General features: G+C 46.7%; 1 protein-coding gene across 1 annotated transcript in view; it reads left to right on the top strand.

Annotated features, from left to right (window-relative positions):
• Positions 1 to 11,021: 11,021 nt before the first annotated feature.
• The window catches only part of LOC104257243 (alpha-2-macroglobulin-like protein 1), a 29,315-nt gene continuing 18,708 nt past the window's right edge, over positions 11,022 to 21,628 (top strand). The window contains exons 1-9 of the mRNA XM_059817125.1: positions 11,022 to 11,143; positions 15,984 to 16,167; positions 17,189 to 17,351; positions 17,705 to 17,757; positions 18,669 to 18,686; positions 19,190 to 19,349; positions 19,946 to 20,030; positions 20,857 to 20,971; positions 21,307 to 21,421. Coding sequence (XP_059673108.1) covers positions 11,022 to 11,143; positions 15,984 to 16,167; positions 17,189 to 17,351; positions 17,705 to 17,757; positions 18,669 to 18,686; positions 19,190 to 19,349; positions 19,946 to 20,030; positions 20,857 to 20,971; positions 21,307 to 21,421 — 1,015 coding nt within the window. The remainder of the gene's footprint in view (positions 11,144 to 15,983; positions 16,168 to 17,188; positions 17,352 to 17,704; positions 17,758 to 18,668; positions 18,687 to 19,189; positions 19,350 to 19,945; positions 20,031 to 20,856; positions 20,972 to 21,306; positions 21,422 to 21,628) is intronic.

Genomic DNA, 21,628 nt, shown 5'->3' with positions numbered 1-21,628 from the left:
CAGAAAATTGGGGGAAATGGTCCTTAATGGGATTTTTTTAATCCTCCTGAGGTTTATGAATGGTGACCTGGATCCTCGTGACTATGAGGGTGTGATTGCTACAGTAACCGGTCCTGAGCCCTTATGCCACCAGTGTATTACAAAAAAAAAGCTTTCAAGGCGCTAATGAGAAATCTGTTTTGTTTTGGTTTTTCTTCTAGTACTCACTGGTGGAGCTGAAGGTGAGTAACCATGAGATGCCTTTGTTTTCTGTTATTCCTACTCCAAACTAGAGGATGAAGCAGAGCTTTTCTGTGTGTGGGCAGTGGCTGGACTGTCCAGGCTGGCCAGCTGTCTGCTGGAAAGTAGGATTTCTTTGAATTGTGAAGTAGTAATCTACTAGAGGGTCACCCAGAGTTTTCTCTTATCCTGCAAAGGGACAAGGACATGAGAGAGTGTGCTAGACTTGAAAAGTCTCCTTCATCTCACTGGACATGCTTTCTGCCTGTTCGGAGCTTTGTCCCAGTTTCTAGGTGGGCAAGAAAGACACATTGCTCGCCTCTGAGGGTAGTTGTCTCCTCTCAGGCTCATCTCAAGAGTAGGGTTTCTTTGTTGAACTTGTGCATGGCTTTCTTAGGCTTTTTTTCTGCAGGTCAGATTCACAGACTGAGACAAAAAGATGCTGAAAGATCAAGTGACAACCTTACTAAAGGGGATTGGGAGCGCACAGTCCAAATGAACTCTCTTCACCAAAGCACTGGCGTGGTTGTGTTCGTTCTGGGCACAGCTGCCTGGAATAACGGTGAGGTTTCTCTGGAGCTGATCTCCTCTCTTCTGTTATCATTTGAAGGCAGGATTCCCTTTGCTGTATCTTGTAGGTCCTGTTTTATTTGTAGGAGGAACTCAAGAGTCTCTTATTCTAAATGGACCTTGTGCAGTTCTCTTTTCTGTATGCTCTGAAGAAGTTCTGGGGAGGGAAGTCCCTGGCAGTGTGGCTTCTGTCACTTGGTTATTCATAACCTCTGCAGTTCCAAAGATGTGTTAGAGACCAGCCTGTGTTTTTCTACAGATGTATCCTTACTGCTCTGAAATAGCATCTGTCTTCTGTGTGTGCGACCATGAGTAAGCTCAGACCCAAGTCACAGGTTTGTTTCTGGATGTCTTCAGTCCAGCCAGGTGATTTGGTTGCCTGCACGTGCAGAGGCACTGCTGAAGCTTTAACAGACAAGAATTGGCTCTGCGTAGCTGAAAAAGCAAGCTAGTCTTGTTGGATTCCAGCTGTATCTATGGGTGAATCCAGAGTCTGTTTTTCAGGCTGCCAATGTTTAGAAATAAATGGCTTATTTGAAGACTTCCAGTAACAGGTACTCATGAAGTTGTTGATATCTTTGTTTCACGTGTCCCATAACGCATCCTGCTGCATTTTCATATCGGCACGCTAGTAACCTGTGTAGCTGAACGCAGAGCGTAGGACTTTCCAGATCTTGCTGGTCTGTAGGAATGGCAGTGTGCTGCCTCTGAAAATGAGCAATACCACAAGCTGTGGAAGAAATTGAAAAGAGAATGTGAATAAATAAGGGACATCTAGGCATTAAATCCCTCGCGAGCCATTTCTACCTTGGTGAAAGCAGCTGACAGTTGGTGTCAGCATGAAAATGATTTGTACCTATGTGCTGCAGATATTTATCTGTTGCTGTATATATTATAACATATTATTTTATAACATGTAACATATAATTAATATTAGATGCTCAGGGAGGAGAGATCCAATCTATTTTAGAAGCATATAATCTATGTGCTTATATCTGGGCTAGTCACTTTGTGCTCCCTGTAGAGGTAATGGTGAAAGATAGCCCTCGCAGGGCTGGAAGCTGCCACCGTTGGGCCTCTGTTGGCTTCCAGCCGCTGTTGGGCCTCCGTTGGGCTGTGTGTCTGACTGTATCTGGAGGGTTACCTTCAGACTTGAGTCGCCTCACCCTAGAAATGTTCTGTGAGTGTCTCTCCCCACTAGTTGTAAAGGAAACGTAAAGAATTAGCTCAGATGAATATGCTTAAAGATGGCCAAGATGCATCTTACTCTTAATGTCAGATTTTTATACGCTTTGGTAGTGTGGTCCGACTGCTCTGGGATCTGTATTGTACTGGAGTTTCGTAGTGCTCTGGGGTCTTTTGGGAGTCCCTGATCTCTGTGCACCTAAGCGCAGGACTACCACTTAAACGGAAAGGCAACCCTTGCAGCATCGGAGGCGCTGTGTTATGCCCGAGCCATGCTGGTGCTACTCAGCAAAGGGCTGAAGGCACGCACACGGCACCTGAAACCATCAAGCTCTGGCTGAATAGCTGCGTCTCTGTCTTTATGTCCCTTTCAGGAGAAATTTGGAAATGAAGATCCTGTGTATGAGTTGAGGACAATCGGTCCGTACTACCGGAGCAGCTATTTGCGCCTGCAGCCGTAGTACCGCACCAGCAAGAGTTACCTCAAAGCCAGGGCCCCGTATTGGGTGCTGGACTGTGCCCAGGAGCGGGAGGTCTAAGTGGGTTATGGTATTGGCCCTGTGGACCTCTTCTTTGTGAGCACCCTGGGGTGATAGTGGGTGGAGGACCTGTGTGTGTCGGAGCGAGGCAGTGGTGGCTGAAGTCAAGACGCTGTGGGTAATGGCAAAACCGGTCTTGATTGCAGCGTCTGTGGTCTGTGCTTAGCCCAGACAGCCCTGGAAACAATCATTAGACATAGTCAACTGTTCTCCTGTTTCGCAGCATCCCTTCACCCCTTCCCGCTGTTGGTTCCCCTTTTCTTCCAGGCGTAGTAACTAGCTGTGACCTTTGAATTTATTTTTTAAATATCCCCAGGCGCTTTTCTCTGCTGCTTCACCTCTTGCTGTCTGATCCCGCTGTATCTTTCCTGGCACTAGTAGAGTATGAAGGGACGGGGAAGAGTTTCAGAGAGGGAAGTTTTCAGCTGAACATGTGCTGTGCTTCTTTTCCAGGTGATGGCAATAACAGGCTTGTTGTGGACGGTCAGAAACCCATTGACCTCAAGAAGGATGTTGGAAGTACGGAAAGTTGCTTCCGAAGTAAAGGAGGCTGCGCCCTGTTGAATGTAGGGACGCCTCGAAATTAGAGGGGGTAACTGAGGAAGGCACGTCTCAGTGGGCTGGGGAAGGACTCGTGTCTCTAGGAGGGAATAGTGTTAGATCTGGTTGATTAGACCCTCGCTTCCTCCTCTTTTTTCCGAGGTCTGAAGGTCTCTTTCCCCATCCCTCTTTCCTTCTCCTCCCACTCTGCTCCCAGAACCTCACCGGCTGGCTCACACCATGTTCCCAGCTGGAGACCTTGCTGCTGACAGCAGAATTCAAGGTTTCCCTGTACTTCAGAAATCAGGTGAGGGTTACGCTGAAGCCGAACGGGGGAGTAAGAGAGGTGCAGAAAGGGGAGGAAAGAACGAGACAGACGTTATCTTGCTTGCATTGAACGGAGAGCTCTGCTGAAGAAGTGGAAGAACTACAGCCAAGCCACTACCTGTCCTCTGACTGGTTACTCTTTCCAATGTCTTCTTTTTGTGTCCCTGTTTGCTCCCGGGCCACTCTCTGTTGGAACCTGCTGCTGTAGGTCACCTTGGGGTTTCCCAAGAGCAAGATCTGCCAGGGCCAACAGAGATTCTCCGGCTGAGAGCAGCTCCCATCTGGCTGGGTGCTGTGCCTGCTGCGGACCGGAGCGTCCCGCTCCTGAGGCCAGAGGATGAACTCCGCAACAGCAGCCTGAGAGGCTTGCTGCAACGGGCAGGGAGGCAGCAGGATGGGCAGGAAAGACAGAAAAGCCGTGTTGAGTTGTAGAAGGAGCTGAGCTGATGAACGGGCAGCAGGGAAAAGAGCTGGGGTCAGAACTGCAATGTTTCTGAGATCAACTGATGAAAATTGAAGTGCTGTAAATTATTTACTTAAATACATTTAAATGAACAGGAGAGAAGCCTTTATTTAAACTATTTCATCTTCTTTTGGGCTGGTAACCAGTATACACTAGGCAAATATTGTCTGCATTGCCTTTTAAACCTATTTTTGCTATCCAGAAATGCGTGCTGTGGCTGTGCATGTTTAATCAACCCTGTCAGGTTAATGGTTTAGAGTCTTCACTTTCATCAGTTTTTCATGATGAGAATATAACAAGGTAAGGATCAGGTTTTGTTTCTCAATTCATTCCAGTATAGCTTCATGGAAGCTGGAATTCAATTAATGCACAAATCCCTCAGCACTTAAAATTTGTCATTAAATAAAGCTACCTTAGATCTTTTGGATTCATGGAAAGTAAGCTTGTCTAAACATATTTGACTTTTACATGGATTCAATTTAAACAAAGCAAGATTTACCTCTCAAAAAGCAATTAACTGATTGATTTTTTTTTTTTTCCTTTTTCTGGTCACTGTGTTCCTCAGTGTTTCAGAAATCACAGAGCTTAGCCCCTCACAACTAGCTCCTATTTGTAGATATGGATGGCAAAAGCAATTTCCAGGCTTTTGCAGTCCGCAAAGGCTCTTTCAGTTTGAATAAGCTAGTCATTCCTTTGAACCAGGTGAATAAACAGAAAAAAAGGAAATATTCTGTGGAGACATGAACAGACTGCTCTTGTAGAAAACTGGCCGAACACCTTTTTAAACTGTTTTCTGGACATTCAGTAGTGACTTATACTTGCTCAGTAGTCTGTCTTTAAAACATTGTGGGAAACACCTAGGAGTTTATTAATTTTTTACTTTAATTACTTGGTTGTAGTCTAAAAGGATATTCAGAACTCAGCATATGTCTGTCATGACTTTAAACTGACTTTTAAAAAGGCTTATTTTTAAACCAAGCTGTTACATAAGCAGCAAAATTTAAGAAAGCTTGTCGTCTTTAGGGGTTTGTATCCTATTTGTCTACACCTTTCTCCTTCATTGTAACCTTCCCAGTTTTATGTATTCCCAGCTTCCTAACCCTTATAACCCCATTTCCCTGTGTTTCTGCACGTCAACAAATCTGCTGAACTGCGATTAGAACTAAAATTCTACCTTTTAAAAATGGATGATCTTGATTAAAGAATGACCCATTTGGGTTTTGGACAGTTGCAGTACATGGTGGGTTGCCAGTATTTAAAAAGGTTAAGAATTGAGAGAGAAATCTCTGGGGTGATGGTTGTGTAGCAGTCTGTCACATTTTGTCTGCAGTGTGAGCCTTTTGTTCAGTTTTCTTGGCCTTTTTGTGTGATTATGCAAGTGTTTTCTATGTTTTCCTCCCAAAATGGAGGTTATCACTATGAAGTCAATGAGGACATTGACTGCTCTGTGCCAGGGGTAAGGTCATTTCCAATACCTCTTATTGATCCTCTGCCCCTGGAACGCAGAAGATACCTTTCCTTGTGGTTTAATCAACCAGCTGACTTCTTCAGCTGTCTAAAGGTAGGTCCCTACAAGCTCTTCATAGAATCACAGTGGTTTAGGTTGGAAGGAACCTTTAAAGGTCATCTAGTCCAACATCCCTTTCACTAGACCAGGTTGCTCAAAGCCCTGTCCAACCTGGCCTTGAACACTTTCAGGGATGGGGCATCCACAGCTTCTCTGGGCAACCTGTTCCAGTGTCTTATCTCCCTCATTGTAAAGAATTTCTTCCTTATATCTAATGTAGATCTAGCTTCTTTCAGTTTAAAAGCATTGCCCCTTGTCCTGTCGCTATAGGCCCTGGTAAAAAGTCTCTCTCCGTCTTTCTTATAAGCCCCCTTTATATATTGAAAGGCTGCAATAAGGTCTTCCCGGACGATTCTCTTCTCCAGGCTGAACATCCCCAACTCTCTCAGCCTTTCTTCGTAGAAGAGGTGTTCCAGCCCTCTGATCATTTTCATGGCCTCCTCTGGACCCGCTATAACAGGTCCACATCTTTCCTGTGCTGGGGACCCCAGATCTGAACGCAGTACTGCAGGTGGGGTCTCATGAGAGTGGAGTAGAGAGTAATGCAAGTGAACATAGAAGAGTGGTCCTAAGGCTTGAATTTCAGCCTGTAAGTTTGCGTGCCAATTTTTTTTTTTTTAGTCCTGCAATTGCAAAAAATCTGGGAGTTGGTTTTGTTGTTTTTTTTTCCCAAGCAAAAAACAAATGAACAACTAACACTAACAAGGATTCAACTAGATCTTCATTTTAGCATCAGACTTGGACTATAGTCTTGTGCCTTATCACATCATCAGTCAGACTGGTCCTTGGGCCCTTTGCTGCTGGCACTGATGATGACAAACGGGACAGCCAGCCATGTTGTGGAGTCATTGCTATGCTCTAGTTTCCTCCAGTTGTATGTAAAGACCTCAGGAAAGACTGTAGGAAGAAGAGGAGTAGAGATGGAGGGTGACAAAGGAAACTGAGGGAATGGCCGTAGTGACATCCCAGGAAGAGAGAGTGTAAGGAAGGATAGAATTCCTTTGCTAATGTTGTATTTGTTTTGATTTTTAAATCTCTAATGCAAAGAGTCCATGGGACTGAAAATTCTTGCCATTTGGCAAGATAAAGAAGCCAGTGGACTGCGTATTTAATCATGAGGAGCCCCTTACTTTCTGTGGGACGAATGGCTGTTCCTACTTATAGTCTCTTTCCACTCTCTTAACAGCTCAGTCCTCCTAATGTCTACCTCAGACAAACGGACTGGTCTGCCAAGCTCTCTTCTTTCCCCCTCCGTGGATTTGTTCTAAGTGCTGAGCTGCCTTTGTGAACCCCGGCTCTGGACATTCTTCATTTTCGTTTCCAGGAGTACCCACGGCTTTCCTTCTCCCCAGAGAATCCACAGATAAAGCGAGTCACACCCCATCATTTTTCTCCTCCATGACCTGGATCTGGGAGCTGTTCCCCACTGGCTGAGTCCAGCTTCAATTGTTAGGTGTGGTTTGGGGGGCTGCTGCTTTGGAGCCAGCAGCTCCATCTGGGAAAGGTTAATATTTCTGGAGGAAACATCTGCTTGAGCATTGGGCTTGTCTCCTTGGCCCTGGCTGGGAGTCACTGTGCAGCCCTGAGCAAGTCCCTTCCCTTTCTGTGCCTCACTTTCTCAGAGGATGATGGTCTGTCTTCTCTTCAGCATTGTTGAGCTTGAAAAAGCACAGATGGAAGTGTTACAGGTAATCGTAGTATTAGTATTTATCCTCAAGAGATTTTTTCTTTTTTTTAAAAAGGGCATCCTCTTTCCTTTTTCCTGGGATCTGGTTTCTTTTCAGGGGCTCAGCAGAGAAGCAAGTTCAAGTCACCATCCCTAATACCATAACAGAATGGAAAGCCAACACGTTTTGTATCTTGGGCAGTGATGGCTTTGGGATCTCTCCCACAGTAGGACTGACAGCCTTCAAACCTTTCTTTGTGGGTCTGGCCATGCCATATCCATGATTCGGGGAGAGTCATTTGTGCTGAAAGCTCCTATGTTCAACTGCTTGAAAAAGTGCGTTTAGGTGAGGTCTCTAGTACTCAGCTCATGTTTTCCTCTTTCTTTTTATAAATCACTCCCCAGACACATGGTAAATCTGAACTGGTTTAAAAAAATTATCTAATGATACTTTAACCCTGCTTGTTTTCCAGAGGCTGGGATAAAAGCCCACAGGCTTTACTTCCCTGTCCATATATAAGGACATTACTTAGATCCATAACGGATCTGAATGGGACGTACGTCTCGCTGCTATTCCAGCATCTGCTAGATTTCGTATTAAAGAAATAATGTATTAAAATGTCACCCACTTTCTCCCTTGTCCTGTAGTGATGTCTGCTGTTAAGCCTCCACTTATCTTGCCAGGGGCTGCTAACTCTGTCTTCCTAGATATCTGGGACAGATCCAGCTTATGCTGGCCAAGACCGAGGAGCACCAGTTGGAGCCATGCATGGGCTGTGACCACACTGCCTGCCCATGCACTGAGGAGAACAAGCCTTTGTACTGAGATGGTACAGCCATCAACCTGGGTGAGAAAGCAGAGGAGACAGATAAGAGAAAGTCATCAGAGAGTTGTCGTGCTCTTCAGGCTATGGCTCAAGCTAATCCAGGATTCTGCTTTGCTCTTTGACTGAGGCCAGGAGTCGATCTTGTCCAGTTTGCTTCTGCCATGCTGGGTGGATGATTGGTCTCTCTAATCCTGTGGGATTCCTGGGGTTTGGCACTCCATTTCAATAACTAAGTATTGCAGAACTTGGCAAGCCTTTAACTCCATTTTTATGTATTGGGTAATGATGTCAAGCTGCGTATGCAGGGAAAATACAAAGATCACATCAGAGCACCAACATGCGTTCTCCTTAAACTACCGTCTTGTTCTCCACAGAAGTCGCCAGCCCTCTGAACTCTTCATAGTTCATCCCTCTTTTTCCTGAGGATTTCTGTAATCAGGCTGAGCCCATTTGTGGTGTGTGGCTGCATGAGAGAAGGACACAATACACTGGCCACCATTAGGGAAGGGCAAGATGGAGGTGCCAAGACATTCCCAAGGCAAGACTTCCCCTGGTTCCTCTAGGGTGGGTGGAGGAGGAATGCTGGCCCCTTCTCTGTGGTATAAAGTCTTTGTTCAAGCAAAGTCCCAAAGTCTTGCAGATGTGAACAGTTTTTGTTGCTATACTACTGCCCTTAATGTGTTTCCCTGTGTGTTTTCCACAAGCCGTAAGCCATGTCAGTGGACAAGTCTCACCACTTCCCCTCCTGCCCGGAAGGTAGGTGTGAGCCAAAAAGGCAGGGAGGGCCTCAATCATGACAGAATTTTGGGCCTGAGGAGTGAAAATCTACTGTGAGCAGGTGCTGGAAAACCCTTAGTACCGAGGAAGAGCTGTCTTTCCATAATGGGACCATAATTTATATAAACTTGCTAGTAACGTGTGTGTGTATTGTGTTTGTGTGTTTTATGTGTTTATTATTTGAAAAATGATTTTTTGTTTACTTTCTGAACAAGTAGGTTTGGTCAATCTGGAAAAACTTGCAGGTCAGGATTAAATGAACACTTTAGTGGTGTTTGAGGATTAGGTTAACTACCAGTTGAAGATAGTGACCTGCCCATTATTTCAGGTGTTTTTATGAGAGGTACCCAGCATAGTCCTCCTTTTCAACTGTGTTGCTTCACTTGCAAGTGCCCAAAATGGAGACAATACATTTTGTTTTGAGTAAAAAGTGACATTTTTGACCAAAATACGTGTTTTGAAATCAAACAAGTAGAAATTATTTGCTGAAGACTGGGCTGAACAGTAATTTCTTCCTACACCAACTCTTTATTTTGAGTCACTAAACCAAGATGTTACTGACATGGCTGCGTTTTGAAAGTATGAGAAAGCGTGGAAGGGGATGAATGACGTGCATAGAAATTGATGAAGCCAAGTGGAGGCTTGCAGAAGGTTGTAAATGGGGTAACTTATGTGGTTGGACAAATGTTGAGAGGATTTGTGGTGGAAAGCAGGCAGAGATACGGGGTAAGCAGTGACATTAAGGAAGCAAACCCCATTTGCCTGACTATCAGTGCTTTGCCCTTACCTTGTCCTTTATCTCTAATGCCCAGGTGACATCACTGGAGAACCTGGACCACATGGTTCTGCATCCCAGACAGATGCCCGGCGGCTGTGGGGTGCAGAACATGGTGGTGTTTGCCCCCATGATCTGTGTGCTGCAGTACCTGGAGAAGAGAGAACAGCTGACAGAAGAGCTAAAGATTAAAGCAGTGGGATTCTTGCAGACAGTTTCATCAGATCTGTTACGTCATTTCTTTACCCCCAGTACTGAGTGACCTTGTTCCATTATCAGGTGGTATCTTCTTCAGGAGTACAGTATGATTATGGCAGAAAGTAAGTAGTTGTTGCTTCTGGAAAAATTTTCACTTGTATTTCTCTCCTACCCAGGCTACCAGACGGAGCTTCTGTTCAAACACAGCGATGGATCCTCCACTGGATTTTGAGAGGGTCATGTGAAAGGCAATTTCTGGTAAGCAAATGCCCTTCTCAGTACAGTAAAAAGCAAGGCGGAAAAGGACCTGGGGGTGTTGGTTGACAGCCGGCTGAAGATGAGCCAGCAGTGTGCCCAGGTGGCCAAGAAGGCCAACGGCATCCTGGCCTGTATCAGAAACAGTGTGGCCAGCAGGAGCAGGGAGGTGATCGTGCCCCTGTACTCAGCACTGGTGAGGCCGCACCTCGAATACTGTGTTCAGTTTTGGGCCCCTCACTACAAGAAGGACACTGAGGTGCTGGAGTGTGTCCAGAGAAGGGCGACGGAGCTGGTGAGGGGTCTGGAGCACAAGTCTGATGAGGAGGGGCTGAGGGAACTGGGGTTGTTCAGTCTGGAGAAGAGGAGGCTGAGGGGAGACCTCATCGCTCTCTACAACTACCTGAAAGGGGGTTGTGGGGAGGTGGGTGTTGGTCTCTTCTCCCAAGTGGTAGGACAAGAGGAAATGGCCTCAAGCTGCATCAGGGGAGGTGTAGATGGGATACTAGGAAAAACTTCTTCACTGAAAGTGCTGTCAGACACTGGAAGAGGCTGCCCAGGGAGGTGGTGGAGTGACCATCCCTGGAGGTGTTCAAGGAAGGTGTGGACGTGGCACTGCGGGACATGGTTTAGTGGGCATGGTGGTGTTGGGTTGGTGGTTGGACTTGATGATCTTACAGGTCTTTTCCAACCTTAATGATTCTGTGATTCTGTGATAGCTATCACACCTTCCTTCAAACTGTCATCTCTGCTTGAGTCTGGATGCTGGATGGAATAGCCGGTGTCTCTGCTGTAGGGAGCAAATCATTTCACCTTCTCTGTGTGCAGTGGAGATAAAATCACAGCAGAACTGTGGGGTAGGAGAAGAATAAGCTCAGAGAGGAGAAAAGAGCTTTGTTAAATAGAGACTATCCCCCTGACAGAGCACACTGGTGTCCAGGAAGGGAACTACCCTGTGTGGCGGGTCCTTTCCCTCCAAGGGCCTGGGGACTGTGGCTCTGCTGGTCTGTGAACTGGCCAACTGCTTACTGTGTCCTAGCCTTTACAGTTAGCAAAGGAAGGCTACCCAAAAAAGATAGCAGAGGAAAGGGAGGGAATCAAGAGAAGGGACTGATGAGATTGCCAGAGGAAGAAGAAGAATCTCTGATACCTTTCCTCAAAAGGAAGAAATCTTCCCCAGCCCTTTCTTCATGCAGCCTCCAGAAAGATGGCACATCTGAGTACCTGGTATGTGTGTCATCGAAATAGCTTTTGCAGAAAGAGTGGCACTGTGAATTGTGTCTAACACTGAATATCTGTTTTACATTGATGCTTCTTCCACACGCCTTTTAATTTTAAACTTCTGAGTCTGTGTTCAGTATTTGTGGGCAGGTCTCTATGACGTGCTGCATGGTTCATCTCCAATTGTATGCTCAGTCCTACGTTAAATGGAAAAGGCACAGTCACAAGATTTTTAGGAGAGATCCTGACTTTGAGTGTAGCCTCCTGCCCATGTCTGGCAGTGTTCAAGGTATTCCACAAAGATCAGTTCTTCCAAGCTACTGCAATGTCTCAGGTCAGTTTACTAGAACTATTTCCATACAAAATGAGTTTTGTTTGGTCCTTGCACTAAGAAGGAGCTCCTTGGGTGTAATCAAAGTAGCCGCTTAATTGAGAAAGTAAGTGGCTTTGCCAAAATTAAGAGTCTCACATAACACCTGACAAATGGGGTCACAAATATATTACACGTAGTAGAATCTTCACCACAATTATTCTGGTGGAACTTGCTTTATCTAGGATCCCAAACTTTACCAGCAGGTTCTGGTTTGGGTTTTGATTCTTTGTTAACACTGGAGATGATTCCTAAGCCACAGCATTCAGATCTGGAAGTCTTTGTGGTTTTGGTTGAGCCAGTTTATCAACTTGTAAACAGTTTTCAACTTCCATGAGTGCTTCTCTACTTGATCGCTAGATTTGAATTTACAAGTCAGGATGTTGTGATTCAGAGAAGTCACAGTGCCTGGAGTGCTGGTGAGACTTTCTCAGTTCAGTGGGGTGAGTAGGAGAGGTGAAGCAAGAACCAGAGCTTTGGTATTGGGCCAAGAAGGTTTGGAAGATAATAGGCTCTTTCAATGGGTTGTGTGGATTTTTGGAGTGTTAGCTAGAAATAAGCTCCGCTCGTTATTCTGCCCTTTTGTGAAACGTATGCAAAGCTGCAGGTTTCAGGGTTCACAGCTGTTCTTTGGAGAGAGATCCATGGCCCACCCATGGTTTGAGAGCCTTCTTGTGAAGGTTTCCAGACTTCCTTGGGCATAGTTCTGTGATTCTCCAAAGCTCAATTCCAATTAACAAATTTAAAGCCTACAATCGAAAGGCTTGCGCTAGATTTGTGGGCAAAAATTTCAGAAGATTTGCAGTTCTTTGAATGATCTCAGTGTAGGAGCCAAGCATTGAGAGAGGCATAGAACAGTTTACACTATGTTGCCGTCAAGCTTTCTGACCCAGTCAGTTCCTGCACCTTCTGCTGTGTTTGTCCAGGTGTGTTCTCAATTCCTTGCTTGGCTTTGGTGCAGTGGACAAATTCTGCTGTCAAGGCAGCAGAAAGCGGGTGCAGCAGTCTGCCTTGGCATTATGGAGAGAATCTTCCGAGGGATTCCATTATGTTATGGATGCTGGTCAGGTTGCAGAAACATTATGGCCTCCCAGATTTTTATGAACCCTTCATGGACTGAGAAATATCCTTAATGCAAAAGTATACTTCACTATCAGAACACAAGGATATCCAATGCCACTGTCTTTGAAGATGCTACACAGTAGTTATAGAGTGTGTGTGTTTAAGAGGTGAGCTGGGAATCTCAGTGATTAGGAGCATGAATTTGTGATTGGAAAGCAAAGAAGGCAACAACAGAGGAGGCCCTAGGCCTGTATGAAGCTGGTGATGAGTGTCTAGAGGAGAATGAAGAATGATTCAGTTGCTTTGATGAATTACTCTGCACTACAGGCTCTCTAACAGATGTGATTCTTTAAAGAAGCCGATGACTTCCTCCTCTCTGCACAGTCTCCTGTCAAAGTGATCTGCAGACATCAGTGCTTCCCCAGTACTCTTCTCATACAGAACATCATTGATACTATTGCCTTTTTGTTTTCAAAGATATTAAAACATTGGAGCGATTTCCAAGGTGCCATTGCTCCTGGTCCTCATTCTGGACCACGGAAGATGTCTTCCATGATCACAGGGGTGGCCTTTACTAAGTCTCCTCTTCTTCCTTTTCATTTTTGATTCAAGTTGTCTGTGGAGAACAGGTAGCTGTATGGTTTTGCGTCATCAGTATGTAGTCTGTCCTTTGCTCCAGCTGAACAGTGTGTTTTCAGAAGGGGCAGGTCCTTTACTCCCCACGGGTCTCTTGGCTCAGCACTTCCATCACAAAGGCCTTCTCTGAGTCCATTTAGAGAAAGAAACTGCAGAACTAGAAACTGTGCAGAGCCTTGCTGTGCTTTCTCTATTCCAGAGCCTTTGTTCGGGTCTATGACACCTGTGCGGCTGCCAGTCACCGCCTGCAATGCCGATCCTTCAAAGGGATGTTCCTGTGACCGAAAGCCAGGTTTGCCACAGCCCGGCAAGGAATAGAGAACGCACCTGGGCAAACACGGTAGCAGGAGCACGGTGGGACAGGGTCAGACAGATCTCCCCAGTGCTGGCTTCGGTGGGTGCAGCTCCTGTCAGAAGTTTGCTAGCAGCTGGACCTCTCTGGCTATGGTTTGTTGATTTATGACAGATCTGGCTGGTGCTTTCTGTAGGAGAATCTCAGGTTTTAGACAAAAATTTGTAAGTTTGCCTGCCATTCTCAGTAACATGACCTTCCTTCACAAAGAGACAAGAATGGGGAGAATGTGTCCATCAAAATAAAGTGTCCAGTCTTCCTTGCCTAGGAGCGTAATGCTGATTTAGACCAACTCAAAGCTGATTTCTGAAATCAGTTGGGATACCTGGCCTCAGGCCAGTTATCTCAATCAGTTGAGCAGCGAAATACTCACTTGAGACAAAGGCAGTGCTAGCACTAACAGCTCCTCTGCATAATGTATAGCCCCCATGATGCATGCTTGTTCTACAGTGGCCCAGTGATAGAGGTACAATGGAGATCAGTCTTCCCAACCCCATCTGGAAAAAGAGTATAGAGAGTATTGGGAACAGGGATCCCAAGTTAGCTGGAAATTTCTGGGCATCCTGGAACCGACAAAGATATCCCAACTGCCTGCTTGAGTAACACCATCTTGGGACCCAGATATGGAAAGCTTAGGCTCCATCAGCACTATTAAACAGCGCTGGGAAATATTTCCAGGCACAGAACTGTAGCTGTCTGTATTATTCGGACAGTCCCTGGTCCATTTCAGCCTGGGCTAACTAATGCTGTCTCACACAAGTCTCTGATGTATTTTGTGAGTTAGTGCAATCTGTACCGCTCACTACAGGCAGTTTACGTGGTGACCGTGCTATTCTGGAAGCCAGGCTGGTTAAACAGCACAATTGTCTACCCTTCTGTACAGGTTGTCATCAGTGCTAGAAAGTGTCTCACATGTTTAATTTCTGAGTTTTAACCTGACCCTCAGGTTCAAAAACAGAACCGAAAGGCTGTATCCTTGTACCCTAGACCTTTTAGACCCAGACATGAACAATGAGGAACTGGAACCAGTTCCTGAGGCCCCCTCCTTGCAGACGGTGCCATTGCTAATGGGTGTTGCAGGCAGCTGGTGGAGACCTCTCTTGGCCAATATATATTTCAATTTCCCTCATGGTATGCAGGGAAGGAAAAGGCAAAGTCGTTAGCTCATTAGTGGTTGCTGGCTGGTGGTAGTGTTGCTACAGTGCTTCCTTACGCACGTGCAAGGATTTGCTCCCATTCTCAAGCTGAACAGCCTAAGGAGATCCACATCGCCATAATCTGACCCAGAGCTACTGAGCCTCTGTCCCGAATGACAACACTGCCCGCAGTTGTGCTGCGGTGAGCTCTTGCTGCTGGCCGCACAGCAGCAATCCATCTCCAGCTAAAACAAAGGGACACAAGTGACAAGTGATCAGGACCTGGCCTGGGTCACTGATCAGCAAAGGTCTCGCTGTTTTTTTTTTTTTTCCTATGAAAAGTCCATTTGGTCAGATGTCTCCATGGCAGCCTTGAAGGAGGGGATGTTCTGAACTGGTGGATGGCAGCCAAAGCGGCTGCTATTGGCCAAGGGGCAGTTGGTACAGTACACCCATCCCTACTGCTGCCTGTGGATAATCTCAGGAGAGAGGAAGAGGTGGGGAGAGGCTGGCTCCTCCCCCCATCCCACCTCTTCATTTAGGCTGTGCTGGAAAGAAATTACCCCCCTAAAAAGAGCCTCAGTGATTTCAGAGGAAGAGGGCCATTGGAGATTGGGCAGCAAGAGCCCCCAAGATGAGGATAGCCATCCTCCTCAGCCTTCTGTTCCACATGGCAGCTGCTTTTCACCAACTGTGAGTGATGCTGAACTTCTGTTCTGCTCTCTTTCATGAAGGCATCAGTCTAGGTAGATGGACCGTGTTCCATGCTGTCAGCTCTCATGCTTCCTGCTCTATCAGATCACCCCAAAGGGTAGCTGAGTCATTTACCTTGCCTAGCTGAGTCGTTTACCTTGCCTCCCATGCATTAGATATTGACTCCTGTGAGTTAAAATGCAAGCCATCTTTTTGGGGGGGCTTCCAAGTCAGACCTTGGACCCAGGGATGTTTGCTTCTCCAGTTGCCATGCCAGATCAAATCCCTGGTGTCTAGACTGCAAGGTTATGAGGCCACTTCTGAAGACTGCAAGGGATGGTTTTGGGGAGTTCAGGAGATGGCTGGAGTAAGGGGTTTGAAAAAGATTATAGGGCTGTAATTAAGCTAATCAAGCAGAAACTATTTCTCAAGTTATCAGTGAAGCAATCAGTTTGCTGGGCTCACTGTTGCTTTTGAATGTTGACTGCAGCGGTGGCACATGGCTGAGGAATTCTGCAGTTGGTGGGCTGCTGCAGGGAAGCTCTTTTGCATTTCTGAGCCCTCAACCTGATGCCACCTCTGATGTCTTCTTTCCCCTGCCCCAGACATTACCTGGTGGTGATCCCTGCAGATCTCCGCTACCCATCCACCCAAGTTGCCTGCCTCCATATCACCTGTTATGAAGCAAAGCTTCAAGTGAATCTGGTCCTGGAGCGCTCTGCAGGACGTGAGCTCTTAGTGCAAGAAACCATCCAGAAGGAGAAGACTTTCATGTGCACTAAGTTCTGGGTGAGCCACCCTAGGCAAATGCCATCACTGATTTTTCCCTTCAGGAACTGTAAATCCCTTCTGTTACTCCCTAACCGGGGATGGCATGGACAGGGTCTACTTCGAGTGAGCCTGCTAGGTAGGGGAGTGGGTGATGTCTAGGGATGTGTAGCCCAGCACAGTATCTGTCGGTCAGCACTGAATTCCCCTTCTGAATCTAATTTTTAAATGGAAGTTACATTTGTTAAAATCTACCACACTTCTGGATGCATAAGAAGAACCCACCTGTTTCCTGCTTTTCCATCCCAGACCAGATGAAGCAGCTTTAGCTCTTCTCTGAAGGACTTGCGCAGCTCCATGGCTAAAGCTTGGGGAAACGGTGGTTTGCATGACATGCTGCAGTTTCTGTAGGACCTGAAGTCAGGCAGCATCTCAGCTCTTAGGAGCTACTGAAGAGCAGTTGGATGGAAATGGATGTGCTTGTTATTTTTAAACAGCATCTTAGAGCTGATTCATTGTTGGTGAGAATTTAGTAAAGATCTAGGATAAGGCAAGACATGCCTAAACAGTATCCCTTCTATTATACAGTATATTTTGTGCTGAGGCTGCTGGACCCTCTGGTTGTCTTTTCTAATCTGGCTTTCTTGTACATGCTGGGTAGTTCTGAAGCCCTAGCACCTGAGGCTGTGCTATAGCTCATTCTCTCTCCTTTGATTCTCTGCTACCATCTCCCGCCTTTCTGACATCTGCCCATCATCCTGACCAAGTCTGAAGACTCGAAGGTGTCAGGCACCTGCTTCTCACCAGAGGCAAAATTCCTTAACCAGTGGGAAGAAGGACAGATTCCATGACATGCAGGGCTTCCTGCTGTCATGTAGGATTGAGTGAGAGCTGGGTGGGATCTAGATCCAGATATTGGAGGGCATGTCCTGGGACAGGTGGAGGGGAACTGGTTAGCTCTTCCACTTTACTCTCAGTTCCTGCTCAGGCTCCCCAGAAGATTACCTGGGAGCTGCATGCTCTTCTCTCTCTCTCTGTATAGGTTGCACCTCCAGCTGATGGCACAGAGGAGATTGCCACCGTCAAACTGATCATCACAGGCGAAGGGGTCAGTACTGAGGAGAAGAAAAAGGTCCTGATCCGCAAGGCCAGCAGCGGCACCTTCATCCAAACAGACAAGCCCATCTATCAACCAGGGCAGACAGGTGAGAGCTGCAAACGGGAGCAACCGTGGGCCCTAGGCTTTCTGCTGGTAACACCATATGGAAAGCCTGCGATTGCCTGAAATTCATGGACAGCCCTAGAAGAAGGCTTTGAGACAGTGTCTTTTGTTGATGTGATGTTTTCAGTGGCTGTAACGTCCAGCTTGTGGTGACTGTGAAGTTGCAGGAGGCAGTAGGGCATTGTCCATGGTATCTTACATGTGGGAATGTCCATGTCAGATGTTATCACAAACGTGTGCAGAATAGAGACAGGAGCTGGGGAAACAGATAGAGCAGGGGTCTGTAGGGAAGGACTGAGATCTGATAAATATACTCCCTGATTTTCTTGCCTTCAGTGAAATTTCGCATCGTGACTCTGGATGAGGAATTCATTGCACTCAACGATTCGGTAAGCCAGCCTTGGGGGGGCCGTGGAAAAGGCTGCCTTGTTCCGTGCATGGATCCTACTTCCTTTCTACCCTGGTCATCTGCCAAAGCTCCAACTTTTCCACATTCATCCCTGGGCCAGGCTTGATGAGTGTCCAGAGGAGAATAGTAACTCAAGTAAAAGCTGGTAACTCAGGAAGATGGCAGAGGTGTACGTCTCTTGCTCGTCTTGGTAAAATGGTCATGCAAGCACAAGCATGGGACCTACTGATTCCTGATGTGATGGTGTCATGTGGGGAGTGAATAGTTTGCAAGTCAGGTTTTCCTGGACGTGTGGTGGGGAGGGGTGCTCTTAATCTGGCTCCTACAGGTTGGAACACGGGAAATTCTGATTAGGTATTAGGACAAACTTTTCCATGTCAGTGATGATCAGCTATTGAAACAGGTGCCCAGAGAAAGCAGTTTCATCCTTGGAGGTGTTCAAAACTCAGCTGGAGAAGGCTATGAGCAATCTGCTCTAAGACGACATACTTCAGCAGGGTGTTGGACTAGATGACCTCCAGAAATTCCTTCCGAACTATGTGATCCTCTACCTCTGTAACCTCCTTAAGACTGCAGCTGAGCCAGAGCTAGGTCTGTTTGGGTAGTGAGTTTTCCTGATGGAGGACTCTGCCAGGAAGTCATTAGCAAGTGCTGGGTGACCTCCAGATTGGCTTTTCCTTTCCATTTCTCCAGACCATACTGTAATGGACCCACCAGGTATTTCTCCTTTTTTGTGACTTTTTTTTTTACTTTATATTGTTGTCAGTGCTCTAAATTTCCAAATCACTAGTTGCACATCCTTCAGAGAGGGCTCTGCATCTGAAGTACCTTGTGTATGTTGCTGGCGTGTGTTTGTGTGTTCTAATGTTTTTGCCTTTTTTTCCCCCTCAGATTTCCCTGTTTCTCCAGGTGAGTGATGCTGAAATCTAGTGTTACAGTCATGTTGATGGCAGCCATTTCAGTGGGCTATTCGTATTCAGTTCCTGGTAGATTTTACAGACCTCTGAGTAGAATAGTAGAACTTCAAGATTTCTTTAACATACTCCTTACAGCTTCTTTTTTATGCCCTTACTTGAGGTTATGCTCCCAGTAACTTCAGTAGAAATATGAATTGTTCTAGATTTGCAAGAGTATACACAGATCAACTTAGACCTTTATGAAAAAAGTTAGAACTGAGAAGGATCTTTCCTTGAGATCAGAATTTAGATAAGTGTAGAAGGAGACTCAGATGCTGGGAGCAGAATCTGAGCATTATATTGTCTTCAACATTTCTTGACTAGCCTGTACCAAACCTCATTCCTTAGCTATAGAACCTGGTAGTCTGCAGCACTGAAATCCCGAGGCTTGATTTCTATGGGGTGTGGATCAGTGAGATGCTGGAACAACTGTTTCTTCCTTTCTTGTGGGTGTAGGACCCTAAGAACAACCGGATAGAGCAGTGGCTGAATGTGGTCCCCCAAGACGGCATTGCAGATCTGTCTTTCCAGCTAAGCGACGAGCCTCTGCTGGGGACATATGTCATCAACGTAACCAATGCGAAAGCGTACGGCAGCTTCTCCGTTGAGGAGTATGGTATGAGCATGTGCGGGATATGTCTGAGCTGCAGAGAGGACCTTGCACTCTTGATCCAGGAAGCTGGGTGTTTATTCCATGATAACCATCCTGGGAACAAATGGGAGAAATGGGAGAAAAAGAGTCTGAGCTGAGGCTCGGGAGAGAGACCACTTTGGGATCTTGGGTCAGCATGTGGGGGGAATGTTGTGCATGGCCCCAGACTGCTGACATAGCTGATTCCTGCAGATCTCTGCATCAGACAAAACAAGGTCATTTGGGACGGGCTTTTCCAGAGAGTATGAAGTCCACTGCCATACCACTTCTCTTTCATCCCCTAATTAACTGTGTTGGGAGGCTAGTCTTGTCCCAGTGCAAATAGCTGTCAGAAGAGCTGGGACCTGGATGTGTTTGCGTTTTAGTTTGGGAAGGAGCAATCAACCAGGGACTACGCACAAATATGTTAAAGAAACAATGGAAATCTACCTTTCCCCTTCTCACCACCTTCCTTCTTCATTTCCTGGCTCTTATTCCACCATAGTCTATCTTCATGTTGATTCTCTGGAAAGGCTGTCGTTGGCCACCGTTTCCTACAGTTCTCTGTTTTTTCCTTCCAGTCCTGCCAAAATTCGAAGTGATCTTTGAGGCGCCAAATCAGATTTATGCGCTAGATAAAACCTTCCCGCTCCGGGTATGTGGCAGGTGAGGATTCTGCTTGGAGGGATGGCCCCGTTCATTTCTGGCCTGATGAGCACAAGATGGCTAGGTAACCGTGAGGAGCTCAGGGGGAAATTACTACCCTTCAGTTACAGGAGGCCAGAATCTTCCCCGGCAGCTCTTTGCACCCTGATGCAACACAAAACATTCCTGTAACTCTCCTTCTTGTAACTAATGCCCCTTTTCTAAAAGTCCTCGATGAGCTTCTACACACAAAGCCTGGGGGAACAACCTACCCTTTGATGAGCAGCCGTTTGTGGGGCAGAACATGGCAGATGTTTGGTGGTCATCTCCCTGCAGAACAAACTCATGGGGAATGAAGGGAAGCTTTTCCAGGAAAACTGGAAACTAGAGAGAGGCAAAAAGGAATTGCCCCAGGTACAGTCCAAGGACAATGCTAGGATTAACAGCCTCATGTAAAGGTGCTTTCTTAATGAAAGGCCCTTTCTTAATCACCCGTGCTTCCACTCATAAGACGACGCATGCCTTCAGCATACCCTGGGGTTACTGCAGGTGATGCTGATGTAAAGTGCAGAGCTCTGTGCTGAGTGAGCACCCGCAGCACGCTGCTTTCCCAGAATAGATGAGTTTGGCACTAATTATATCACAGAGCCCTTGATCTCCCATCACTGCAGTGCCCTATCCTGACCCTGCTTACTGGGTCAGGGCTCCCGGACCAGCTGTATGGCTGCCACTCCTGTGCTATGTTGTGAATACCCATGAGTAGGTGGTCTCCAGGGCTGTGCAAAGCAAGCCCTGTGTTCTGGCACTGCGTGTGACTGTCTCTTCCTTTCCCTGCTCCCACAAACAGATACACCTATGGGAAAGGCGTCCAGGGGAGGGTTCATGTGAGCCTTTGTCAGAGGATAGCCCCGTTCCTGCCCAGTGCTTCAAAACCTGATCTCTGTCAGGAATTCAACAACCAGGTGAGATGCTTAGCAGGAGCTGAGCCTTATTCAGAGACATTTGTGCTCAGCCCCAGGGTAAGGCAGGGCCGCTGGAGGCTTTAGCTGAAATAACGGTGATGTTACGCGGTGGTTTTGGCTGCTTGGCCAGTGCTCTACTGGTGCTGCCTCTTAGTAACTGTGCCTGGTGACCACGACTGGGTGTGCATCCTGCGCCTGCTCCGCATCCGGGACTGCTCCGTCAAAAGGCAAGCTCCCCGAGAGCAGGGATTTTCACTGCCATTTCCGTGCCATTTGGGTAACTTCTAACGTTAAGTGCCTTGCTCAGACCTTCTTTCCTCTCTCTGTACTTTCAGACGGATGAGACGGGTTGCTTCTTCGCAAATGTGAGTCTGTCCTCCTTCAGTCGAGACTTTCGGTACTATCAGGACAGGATGGTTGCAGAGGCCTCGCTGGTGGAGGATGGCACAGGTAACTGGGAACGTCTCTGGTGGCTGGGAAGAGGCATGTGAAGATGCACAAATCTTACCGAGAATGCTGGAGACTTTCAGGCTAGCAAGAGCTCTCAGCTTTCTGAGCCTGTCGGGGCCTGCCATCTAACCTCACAGACAGAGACAGGGCCACCAGTTCTGATGGCATGATGCGTTCACTCCGAGTGCCTGCGGTCTCAGATGGTGA

This window comes from Gavia stellata, chromosome 4, assembly GCF_030936135.1.
Source record: "Gavia stellata isolate bGavSte3 chromosome 4, bGavSte3.hap2, whole genome shotgun sequence".
Classification (NCBI taxonomy): Eukaryota; Metazoa; Chordata; class Aves; order Gaviiformes; family Gaviidae; genus Gavia; species Gavia stellata.
The sequence above is the reverse complement of the archived record's forward strand: the minus strand, read 5'-3'. Positions and strand labels throughout refer to the sequence as shown.